At 34.3% G+C, this 13,584-nt stretch overlaps 2 protein-coding genes across 2 annotated transcripts in view; one reads left to right on the top strand and one right to left on the bottom strand.

The window, feature by feature from the left end:
* Positions 1–852, bottom strand: part of LOC137616529 (uncharacterized) — an 8,653-nt gene extending 7,801 nt beyond the window's left edge. The window contains exon 1 of the mRNA XM_068346366.1: positions 810–852. The gene's annotated coding sequence lies outside the window, so the exon portion shown is untranslated. The remainder of the gene's footprint in view (positions 1–809) is intronic.
* Positions 853–2,540: 1,688 nt separating this feature from the next.
* Positions 2,541–13,584, top strand: part of LOC137615932 (uncharacterized) — a 32,432-nt gene continuing 21,388 nt past the window's right edge. The window contains exons 1-2 of the mRNA XM_068345616.1: positions 2,541–2,943; positions 3,821–3,983. Coding sequence (XP_068201717.1) covers positions 2,541–2,943; positions 3,821–3,983 — 566 coding nt within the window. The remainder of the gene's footprint in view (positions 2,944–3,820; positions 3,984–13,584) is intronic.

Genomic DNA, 13,584 nt, shown 5'->3' with positions numbered 1-13,584 from the left:
TTCGATAGTTATGAAAATTAAACATAAATGGGTATAGTACACAAATACATAAAAAATCTAATATAAGAGATATATGATCGAAGTATTTCTTTATAAAATATTGTATAATATAACAGCGAATATCATAACTCAGTTTTTTGCTTATTCCTTTGTTTATTCTATATTGGAAAAAAAACTGAAAAATTCGACGTATGATTCTTTATCGTTAATTAGTCAAGTTACAACCCTTGTTGGCAAAGCAGAATGCTACAACCCAAGGGCTCCAACAGGGAAAGCAGCCCAGTGAGGAAAGGAAATGAACAATCTATAAGTAATGAATAAAAAATATATTCCAAGATTAGTAACAACGTTAAAATACATCAGTTAAATATTCACTACAGAATAAGACTTCTGTCAATAGTAAGATTAAAATAACAAATAATTACTTCATCTATTCCTCAGTTATCCTAACTTACGAGAAATGCGTAGGCCTAAACAATGTATCTAATGAAGATGGCCTGTTAATTTACTTTCTTAATTCTAAAGTCTTTTTTAGCATTGATTTGATTTAAACTCATCTATTGTATTCGTTACTCTTTAGTCTATGAAATAAATTTCTTTTTAATAACATCCTGTTTTGATAATCTTCTCTATCATCTATACAACAAAATGTCCTACACATATATTTCTGAATGTAAAACGATTAAATGCAAGTATGAGTAAATAAAGAATAAATTGTACTTATGTGAGTCGTCTCAAAAAATAACTAAAGTTACAAGAAACTTTACAAGGACTCAAAATGTTACCTGTTTCCACAGTTCTTTCCTTACCTGTCCGCTAGTGAGTGCAGCTCTGATCACCTTTCCTCAGGTGAGATTGTTTATATACGCGTCTCAAACTGGCCCCTCCCCCATTCAAATAGCCGAGTCCCTCCCTCAACTACAGTATGTGGTGGAACAATGACATGTATTCTTCCATGATGATGTGAGATTTGAGAAATTATAAATGAGTTTGCGTATAAGATTATACATTTGACATATACAGTATACAAAAGAATATATATGATGCTTGATGATTTTAGAAAACTTTGAATTTTGTTTTCCAGAAGGGCATAAATATGTACTAAAAGTATGCATAATTCTTTTTAAATCACGATGATTAATAATTAAAAGTAAAAAAAAACTAAATACTGATATATTTTGTCCATTTGTTCATTCCTTCCTCACGAATTATGGACTTAGATCCCTACCTGGTGATCTCCTGAACTGGGATTCCAGATCAGCTCAAACTTGATAGTTTCTTGTAGTGTCTGCAACCTCACCATCCTTGTGAGCTAAGCATGGGTGGTTTGGGGGAGTTCTTGGTCTACCTGCTGAGTCATCAGCAACTATTCCCTGGCCCACCCTGGTCCTAGCTTGAGTAAAGAAAGAGATTGAGCGCTGATCACGTGTATCTATGGTCAGTATCTATAGATGTGTCATTAACCCTTGCCGTTGCCATTCATGAGTGACCTTTGAAACCTTTTAAAACGCAAACCACAAAATAAAGCACTGAGGATAGCTAAAATGAAATTGTACGACATATATCCGAAGAATTTCTGTAGAATCAACCGTGTGCATGAATAGATTCTTTCAAAATTTAAGTATGACAATCGATATAATTTTTATCTCTGACATTTTACTAAATCTACAAAAAAAAAAAAAAAAAAAAAAAAAACGCTAATATCATATTTATTGATTGAGAGCACGCAAACTTTCAATTTATAATATCTGATAACAAATTAAGTTTAAAAACTGACTTTGAAAAGAGTTATCAAAGTTTTTCTCTCTACGACTTTAGTGTGAAGAAATTTGTGAAAATCTAAATTAATTGACAAAGATATTACCGACATTAAAAGTAAATTAATTACACCATGGTTCTTATTATATATATATACATATATATATATATATATATATATATATATATATATGTATGTATATAATAGAGAGAGAGAGAGAGAGAGAGAGAGAGAGAGAGAGAGAGAGAGAGAGAGAGAGATTGATGAAAATAATACTTGGAATAGGGTGATAATATGTATTTGCTTTAAAGGATGAAAACGGAAATATTTAATAAGAGTGATATAAGAAATAACTTTGCCAATAGATATAATGAAATACCTGAGTCTACCAAAAGTAACAATAAGAGTAAAGAAAGCATTTAAAGGTATGAAAAGAGGCAGAAGAAGATGGCCTAACAATTGCTCTAATGATAGATATAGGAGATTTCATAGTAGTAAAACTCGCTGAACTTTTCACCAAATATCGGCAGGAATACTCTATACCTAGAGCGTGGAAAAATTTTATCATTATACTAATTCACAAAGAGGGAGACACAAAAGACCTGAAAAATTACCGCTCAATAAGTTTACTCCCCGAAATGTATAAAATATTTACACGAATCATATTAGGCCGAAGATAGCTGGACTTTAACCAAAGAAGAGAGCAGGAAGCTTTAGAAGTGGGTGATCAGCAACTGACCATGTGCATGTAATTAGCCAGCTAATGAAAAATCAACAGAGTATGGCAAACCACTGTATGGCACTTGTAGACTACGAGAAAGCTTTTGTTACTGTCAAAACTTCAGTATTATTGAATCCCCTTCAAAGACAAGGTATAGATGAATCTTATGTTAGAACACTTGAAGATATCTATCCTGGGAGTGCAGCAATCCTAAAACTACATATAGTGGAAAAATTCCGACAGAGAAAGGAGTTAGACAGAGAGACCCCATCTCTCCTAAATAATTCAGTTTTAAGAAATTTAGATTGGGAAAATTTAGGAATTAACATTAACGGGAAATATCCCAATAGCTTCAGATTTGCCGATGACATAGTTCTGTTTAGTGAATCATGTGAGGAATTGCAAAAGATAATAGAAGATTTGCATAGAAAAAGCAGAAATGTAAGACTGAAAATGAATATGAGTAAAATGCAGAGACATTAAATGAGGGTTATGGACAAACCGCTAGAGATTGTCGATGAATATAAGAACTTAGGACAGACAATAAGTGTTTCCCAAGGATATGAGACCGAAATCAAAGGAAGGATAGGCGTGTGATGGAGAGCTCCTGGTAAAATAATGAGATTAGGATATGTAAAATGCAATTTTCTCTAAAAAGAAAATTACTTAATGAGATGGTCCCATCAGTATTAACTTATGTATCAGAAACTTGGAGCCTTACTAAAGCCTTAGAACTGAAGCTAGTTACAACTCAAAGAGCTATGGAACGAATAATGATGGGAATAACACTAAGAGACAGAAAACAGAGCAATATGGATACGTAAGAAAACTAAAGTAAAGGATATTCTAACGATAAGTCAAAAACATAAATGGACATGCGCAGGATATATAATGATAATCAGAGATGATAGATGGACATTTGAAACAATAGAATGGGTCCTTAGAGATTGCAAAAGACGCAGGGGAAGGAAGAAAAGACGATGGATTGACGAACTGCGAAAGTTTGCGGATGTTGACAAGCATAAGACCATAAACAGAAGGGAATAGAAGGACATGACTGAGGCCTTTGTTTTGCAGTGGTCTGGTTACGAATAAATAAATACATATATATATATATATATATATATATATATATATATATATATATATATATATATATATATATATATATATAAACCAAACAAATATAGTATTACTTCAAAGAAACAATCCCAGCTGACAAAAAAGAAATGAAAGCGTAAACCATAGAATCATTCATCTTCCCGCGAAACAAAGGAACTCTGCGAAAGGTTCTTCGCTTCATTCACTTATCACGAGTTCTTATTTCCTCATTCATTCAGACACAGATCTAGATAACAATCTATTCAACTATCAGCATTGTGGTATGAACCATGAGAGACACAATTATTCTTCCATTGTAAATAGTACAGCTGAAACAAGGAAAAATGGAAATTCACAGCTGTTGTATTATAATGCATGGGAAATGAGAGATAGTACAGCAAGGTAAAAGAATACGGGTAATTGTGTGTTGATTATGAGTGTAGTAGCCTATTAGCAACATCCCTGCTTGACAGTCTGCTGGACTGGGGTTAGAGCGCGCTCATGCTTGATAGTTTCTTGTAGTGTCAGAATCCTCGTGAGGTAAGGATGTGGGGCTTAGGTAACCTATAGGTCTACGTCTACCTGCGGAATCATCAGCAGCCATTTCCTGGCCCTAGCTTGATGGGGGGTTACTTAGGCACTGATCATACGTATATATGGTCAGTCTCTACGACATTATCGCGATCCTTTACCTCTGCCATTCATGAGTGACCTTTAAAACATTTTAAATAACTTTTCAAAGATTCTTTCGGAATGCCTAGGCCTATACTTCAAACATGTGGTGTGCAGTGATGGCAAAGGTTCGTTTGAGACCTACTGGGCTTTCGGTAGCGTGGACAATGATTCAGAGGAACAGCTAGTATTGGGTCAACTATGGTGGGTCTCAGACAAGGTCCGATAGGGCAAGAGTTGGAAGTATACTCGGTTGAAAGTTAGTGACGTTCCAAAATGCATATAACTATGTTCCATTTCCAACTATTCCCCTCGATGGATTATATAATAAGAAGTCTAAACGATAAAAAAAACTAGATGATAAACTTTTTATATTTTTTCTTATATTAATTTCGGTTTCAGTCATCTTTGTACGCCAAGTTGCGAGTTTGTCTTTGGGAAGGGTAGTAGTAAGAAAGTTCATGGTATTTTCTTTGCTACATGAAAACGCACGAAAATGATAGAAATATAAATTCTCTAGTTTTGGGTAGTGGCATAGCCTCTGCACCAAGGTCTTCCACTATCTTGGGTTAGAGTTCTCTTTCTTGAGGGTACATACAATCAGACACTCAATTCTGTTTCCTCGTTTCCTTTCCTCAGTGGGCTATTTTCCTTGTTAGAACCATTAGGCTTGTAGTATCCTACATTTCCCAGTAGGGTTGTAGCTAAGCTAGTAATAATAATAATTGGGTTAGAGTCCTCTCGCTTGGGGTACACTCAGGCACACTATTCTATTTGTTTCCTTATTTCCTTTCTTCATTGGACTATTTTCTTATTTGGAGCCATTAGGCTTATAGTACCCTGCTTCTCCAATTAGGGTTGTAGCTTAGCAATTAATAATACCACCAACAACAATTATAATAATCTAACTTAATTCTGACAAGTATAGCAAAGAGAACAAGGAAGTGGACAGCTTATAAGCGCAAAACTGCAACTACTAGATGACGATAGTAGACAATGACCCCTGGATCATTCTCCCCACACACTCAATACAACCATTCATCATAAGGAGGATACAGTTGTCTTTATTATTCCTTTGAGGTAATACATAATTGCAAAAACTGCGATTTCATGACGTTAGTGGAAATAGAACTTTTGATTTTCATCTTTTCGGTATGAAATTTCAATTGAAATAAATTATTGACAAAACTCAGTTTTATGAATATAGTGGGTTTCTCTATACATGAAAATTTATTTTATATTGATAAGTTATTTTGGACAGATGATTCTTTTGCTATTATAACTTATCTTTCCTTAGACAATTCTTATCTTCACAGTAGCGAGGAATAAAACTTTGGGAAAGGAGAGAGAGAGAGAGAGAGAGAGAGAGAGAGAGAGAGAGAGAGAGAGAGAGAGAGAGAGAGAGAGAGAGAGAGAGAGAGAGAGAGCACACACACACACACACATATATATATATATATATATATATATATATATATATATATATATATATAATATATATATATATATATATATATATATATATATATATATATATATATATATATATATATATATAAGCACGGATGAATATATTCCTTTACAATACCGTGGGAAAATGCAAAACATTCATAGGAAAGTATGATAGTCCGATTTTTTACCTAAATCCTAAATTTTGATTTACTGCTTTGCAGTGGAGAAATCACCACACATCCGTTGGCAATAATCATAAGTCATCACAATCAATATCACCTTCCGACAAGGTCAGCCCCGCTTCTCCGGAAACAGGGAGGCTTGAAATTGGGCAGAACGCTATCAGAAACAATTGGGATGGACCCGTGGGCGGAGCTAGTACTCTCTGCACGCTATTGCCTTGGGGGCTGAGTCAGGGTTGAACGGCCACAATATTATTTTCATAAACGTAGTATATTCATTTATATAACTTCGATGCTGGGATGTGCATGCAAACAGGATGCCTGCTGGAAGGTAGGAGTTGTGAATTACGAAGAGATTATAGAGATTATTATTATTACTGGCAAACCTACAACCCTATATATGGAAAAGCAGGATTCTATATGAGCCCAAGGGCTCCAGCAGGGCAAATAGCCCATAGAGGATCGGAAATTAGCAAATAGATAGAATAGTGTATCTGAGGAAATATGTTTAATGTCCAAATGGAAGTTTATATAGAAATAAAAATAGAGAAAAAAATCGTTCTACGCAAAATAGAATGAAATCAATGGTGTTATCTTTCAACGATTGTTTATCCTTATCGTGATGGAGTAATGAAATCAGTTTAATATAGGACAGTAAATAAGATAAGAGATCAAGAGAGTGGACAACCTCTTGTTCTTAGAGGATTATAATGGTAAGTGCAAGTTATAAGAAGCAGCAGAGGCTACTGAAAGCCTTGAGATGCCTTTGAGGAGAAAGCAGTTGGAAGTGAGTGTTAGATGGCGAAATAAGATGAAGGATGATATGGAGAGGTTTGGTGGAAGAGAATGCCTTTGATAGAAGGCACTGGAGAGGGTGCATCAGGCAACCAACTCCTTAATGTAGGGATAGAGATGGTAAAGAAGTTAGCAAAAGTGGTCGTGTTAGGAGTTAATGAGTAATACCATAAATAGTACAAGATGGGAAGAAACCAACTAATCAAACAAACGTAAATGCATGGTTAAAGGGATTTCTACAAATGTTTGGGTAGCCTATAGTGGAAGACTCTATCAAAGATAAAGTTGTAATATTTAAAGGAGTGTTAAGCCAATTCTCTCTTTATAGAAGTTATTTCCAGATTAACAATTCATGGGGAGAGAAGAAACAAAGAAGGGTAGAAAGAGAGAGAAATAAAGTGGTGCAAAAATATACTGTAGTATTTGGACACGGCGAAGAGATTACAAGATGATAAGGTTAAAGGTAGATAATGAATGGCAGAGGCTAACCATATATACATATGATCAGCACCCACGACCCCTATCCATCAAGCCAGGACCAGGGAGGTCCAGGCAATGGCTGTTGATGTCTCGGTAGTTAGATCTACAATATAGACTCTTCCAGAACCTTCATGCCTAGCTCACAAGGATGGTGAGGTTACAAAAACTACTATAAACTATCTAAAGTGAGCTGATCTCGAACTACCATTCAGCAGTTTGCCAGGCGGAGACTTTTCCAGTAGGAAAGGGACGGATAAAATATAGTTTAAGGCCTATGTATAAAAAGGTAATTCTGCATTAGTTACTGAAATTATTGCAATTGAAGAATTAAAAATATCAGTTAAGAAAAATTGGCAATGAATAAATGGTGTTCTTTTTAAATGGGAGTTAGATGAGTTAGTTGAACTATTGAAGATACTTCTGAGCAAATAGCATTGTGGAAGTTTACCTGCACATGGAGCTCGTCCATTATTCAACACTTACAAAAGTTTCAGAGAGAGAGAGAGAGAGAGAGAGAGAGAGAGAGAGAGAGAGAGAGAGAGAGAGAGAGAGAGAGAGAGAGAGAGAGAGAGAGAGAGAATTTGAAATACGCCAATACTTTCATCTATTTTAAAATCTAGAATTTCCAGGTTTCTAGGCATCAAATTTCTTAAGAATGCATTTGTTTGTAATATCCACATTTACACCAAGAACATAAATATTTATTTGATACATATGTATTACATCTACCTCTATTTATTTTTGAAAGATCGTGTGATATTTTTTTCTTTTGTGAATATGCACAAAATAAAACTGCAATTTCACTATTTTTTTTCTATCCGAGTAAAAGATAATTTCGTGATTTGACAGTCAACAAACCCTTGATATCCGGCTGCAGATGGGACTGGGAGGACCAATTGCAATTCAGGCATGACTCAGCATCCCCGAAAACGCTACGAACAAATTGGAATTCGATTCCATTTTTAAAACAGCACACTGAATTCTTGGCGGAGCATTCACCAGTTCGAAAGATGTAATCTAACCAAGACCAATTTAGGTAACTTGAAAACCCTAAAATATATATAGCATTACGATCTATGCTACTGGATATTTTGCCGGCGGTCAGAGACCCGCGGGTCGGGGGATGGAGACTGGAGTCTTGAATTCTCAGTAAAAATTATATAAGAACCGATTGGATCCAACCCAAAATCTTTAACATGCTCCGCCCACAAGCATCGGGTTTAGTCACACCTGATTCATGTAAACAATAATAATTATATAAATTATAGGTAATTATGATTTCAATAAAATTGCTGGCATTATGTACCTCTTCCCAGAAAACCAAATTAATGAGACAACATTAATTTTCGAATGATACAAGCCACGGAGAAACTCGTTAAAAGATTTAGGGCTGGAGACAGTTGCAAGCCATGACAATTCCAAGAGATCTGACCCTCTAGGCCTTTAGCAACCAAAAGAAATCCGACTATTTCGAGTCATGTAATCGTTAGGATCCCGCACCCCGTCGTGATGCAGCAGTTTGCTATAAAAAAGGAGAGAAAGAGTGAATACCCGCTAGATTGCCCCCGGCCAAATTGACGGTTCCAGATATTTACTGTCCCATCACCTCGCTCTTATACATTTTAAATCGCACTTCATTCATGTGCCATTGACATCGGTGTAATCACGCATGTAGCCTAAATACACACACACACATATATATATATATATATATATATATATATATATATATATATATATATATATGTATATATATAGCCTATATATTTCAAAATATAAAGATAAAATATATAGAATAGGCTTACATACCCCCCGCCACACACACACACACACACATATATATATATATATATATATATATATATATATATATATATATATATACATAATCATATGTCTATTGACGCAAAGGGCTTCGGTTAGATTTCACCAGTCGTGTCTATATTCAGCTTCTCCACTCATCATCTCATACTTCATGATTCATAGTCCTCAGCCATGTAGCCTACGTCTTCCAACTCTTTTAGTGCCTTGTGGGGCCCAATTGAAAGCTTGGTGAACTGATCTCTCTAGGGGAATGCGAAGAACATACCCTAACCATCTCCATCTACCCTCTCATCATGATCTCATCTACATATGGTACTTGAGAAATCTCGCTTATGGTTTCGCTTCTAATCCTGCCCTGCCATTTAACTCCCAATATTTTTCTGAGGGCTTTGTTCACAAATCTACTAAATCTGTTGGATATTGTTTCATTATCATACCACGACTCATGTCCATACAGGAACACAGATCTCACTAAACTGATACATAACTTGATTTTTATGTGTAATTTTAGGCGATTTGATTTCCAAATTTTATTTAACCTAGCCATTGTCTGATTTACTTTTTTCAATCTTTTATTAAACTCAAATTCTAAAGAGCCTGTACAGTATTAGAGATCATAGTTCATAAATATTTAAATGATTCAACCTAAATAATCCTTTCTCTTTCCAATAATATTTCATCTTCCATTGAATACTCTGTCCTTATTATCTGTCTTTCTTTTATTCATCTTTAGCCCAACATCGTGCTATTCCATGCATTCTGGTAAGCAAGTTTTGAAAGTCCTGTGGTGTTCTGCTAATAAGGACAGCATCATCAGCATACTCCAGGTCAGCTAATTTCCTGTTACCAATCCAGTCGTATCCTTCTCCACCATCCCCAACTGTTCTGTGTATTCAAACAAACTCCCTTGGAGCACTCCACTGTTCACTGAAAATTCGGTTCATAAGACTCTACTAACATTAACTTTGCACTTACTATGCTCCTCCACAGACTTAATCAAATTTACATATTTAAGAGGAACTCCATAATATAAGAGGATTCTCAATGAAATTCGCTGATGCACACTATCAAAGATTTTTTCCTAGTCCACAAATGCCATCAAAAGTGGATTTCTATATTGTACACACTGCTGTACCACATGTCTTAAAATGAAAATTTAGTCAGTAAAACTTCTAACTTTTCTACATCCAGCTTTTTCATCTCTCAGCTTTTCACCAACCTTTCTCTCTTGTGTCTTTAGAATAACCATGCTACTATATATATTTTCATAATAAATGACGGCGTCAATGAGCTTCGATGTAACAAATCCATCAGTCAATCATGGCAACTGACGTGTGATGTCTCTGTAATTATTGCAATCAGTCAGGTCTCCTTTCTTTGCCATTTCCACCAATAATCCTAATACCCATTCATCAGGTTTTGCCTCTTCACGCCAAATTTTCCAAAATAATTTTTTAAGTATTCTGGGAGTCGCTTCATTTTCGGCTAATATCATCTCAGCAGTTATTCCGTCGTATCCAGGAGCTTTCCATCTCTTGGGTTTTTTAATGATAGCTTGGACTTCAAACACACTGAATTCATCCATGGTAACATCAAGGTCTTCCTCAGCTTCAGGTACAGTATATCAATCAAATTATTCCCTTCATATCTCCTATTCATGACTGCACTAAAGTATTCCATCCAACGTTGCCTTTCTATATCTTCTGTTGTTAAAACAGATCCTTCTCTATTTTTGATGGGTATATGCTTCTTTTTTGCCCCAGTAGATTTTCACACACACACACACACACACACACACACACATATATATATATATATATATATATATATATATATATATATATATATATACACACACATATATATATATATATATATATATATATATATATATATATATACTGTATATATACATACATACACACGCACACGTACATACATACACACACGCACACATACATACATACATACACATACACACACACATATAAAATATATATATATATATATATATATATATATATATATATATATATATATATATATATACAGCACAAAATTAATTCGTTCTGGAGTGGCTTTCGTAACGTGATTTTTTTTCGTGTGGAGTCACATTTTACATATAAATCACACAATTCGTTCCAAACCCTACAAAACACCACATTAAATCTTATAATAAAGCTAAAGTTTAACCACAATGAAATTCTGTACAGCCAAATACATTTGAACCATTCAATATACCTAAACTAAATGTTAATAACTATAAATTAAGTAGTTATTAGAACATAATGTAATAATTGGAAAATAATACAATACATACAGTATAATACTGTACATATACAAAATATACAGTACCATAAGTAATGTAGCATTATAGTTACCCCTACTATAGACTACAGCTACATTTTCTATTGTTTTAACCCATTTTATTCAACTTTTATTCTCGACCTGGCTGGCAAATCTTTTTTCTTAACATGAAACATTTTTTTTGCAAAGAGTCATAAAAATACTAGTATCTCGTTTCGCAGCGTAAAAATTTCGTAAGCAGATTCTTTCTTGGAGAGAGGTATGACTGTGTGTATGTGTGTATATGTATATATATATATATATATATATATATATATATATATATATATATATATATATATGTATATATATATATATATATATATATATATATATATATATATATATATATATATAGAGAGAGAGAGAGAGAGAGAGAGAGAGAGAGAGAGAGAGAGAGAGAGAGAGAGAGAGAGAGAGAGAGAGAGATGGGTGTTTAGTTGTAAATGGAAATGGAGCATATTCTGTAAGTTTTTGCTCAACAGACAATCTTGTTATTGGAGGTACTCTTTTCCAGAACAAGGACATCCACAAATATACATGGACTTCATCATGTAGCATTACAAATATCAAATAGATTACATTGCCATTAACAAAGAGAGAAGGACTGAGAAATGTAAGAAGCTATAGAGGTGCAGATATTGGTAGTGATCACCAGCTCCTCATTGCCACACTGAAATTAAAACTAAAAGCACCCAGCAGAAATGTAGATAGAATGCCTAGGTTTGATACAAGTAAGCTTTTAGAAGATGAGCACAAAGAAACATGTGCAATTGAATGTAGGAATCGATTTGAATTCTTAAAGGCTTCAAAAGACGAAGAGCAGACAATTAATGAATAATGATATGATATTAAGAACATACTGTATATCAGTCAGTTGGCAGTGAAATTTTGGTACATGCAGTTACAAGGAGAAAACCACTGATATCAAATGATACGTGGGATACTATAAGAAGACAGAGAGAAAAATTGATTGTTGAAAGTTTTAGATGAAGTAATGAAAATTATAAGGTAGGTAGTAAGTATTCCAATATTGATAGTAGGGTCAAAAGAAATGCCAGGAATGACTGGAGAGAATATTTAGACAGGAAAATAGATGTGGCTGACAAAGCTATGAATTCAGGGAGTGGCTAAGGTGTAAGAATTGCTCACAGAATTATTGATGAAATCTCTACTGGGGTAATTTACTCATCAAAAAGAGAGATGGATCTGTTATAACAGCAGAAGATAAAGAAATGCAACGTTGGGTGGAACACTTTAGTCGGGTCGTGAATAGGAGATATGAAGGGAATAATTTGACCGATATGTTGTACCTGAAGCCGAGGAAGACCTTGATATGCCCATGAATGAATTCAGTGTGTTTGAAGTCGAAGCTATCATTAAAAAACAAGAGATGGAAAGCCCCTGGATACGACGGAATAACTGCTCTGATGATATTGGCCGAAAATGAAGTGACTCCCAGAATACTTGAAAAGTATTTTGTAAAGTGTGGCGTGAAGAGGCAAAACCTGATGAATGGGAGCTACGAGTGTTATTGAAATGGCAAAAAGGGAAGATCTGAATGATTGCCATATTTACAGAGGCATCAAACTCAGGTCAGTTACCAGGAAAATATTTAGTATGCTCATTCTAAAGAGACTTGAGAGAAAGTTCAGGAAAAACTGAGATGAACAAGCAGGATTTCGAAAAGGTAGAAGTTGTACCGACCAAATTTTAATTTTAAGACATGTGGTACAATAATGTGTAGAGTATAGAAATCCCCTTTTGATGGCCTTTGTGGACTATGAAAAAGCCTTTGGTAGTGTCCACCAGCCAATTTTATTGAGAATCCTCCTATATTATGGAGTTCCTCTTAATTACTATAAATGGCTAAGCTACAACCCTAATTGGAAAAGCACAATGCTATAAGTCCAGGGGCTCCAATGGGGAAAATAGCCCAATGAGGAAAGGAAACAAGGAAAAATTAAAATTTTAAGAAGAGTAACATTAAAATAAATATCTCCTTTATAAACTATAAATACTTCAACAAAACAAGAGGAAGAGAAATAAGATAGAATAGTGTGCCCGGGTGTACCCTGAAGCAAGAGAATTCTAACCCAAGGCAGTGGAAGACCACTATATATATATATATATATATATATATATATATATATATATATATATATATATATATATATATATATATATCTATATATAACTACATCTATATATACATCTATATGTATATATCTATATACATCTATACATACCTA

The sequence above is a fragment of the Palaemon carinicauda genome, chromosome 22 (assembly GCF_036898095.1).
Source record: "Palaemon carinicauda isolate YSFRI2023 chromosome 22, ASM3689809v2, whole genome shotgun sequence".
Classification (NCBI taxonomy): Eukaryota; Metazoa; Arthropoda; class Malacostraca; order Decapoda; family Palaemonidae; genus Palaemon; species Palaemon carinicauda.
This window is presented reverse-complemented; position numbering and strand designations above follow the sequence as displayed.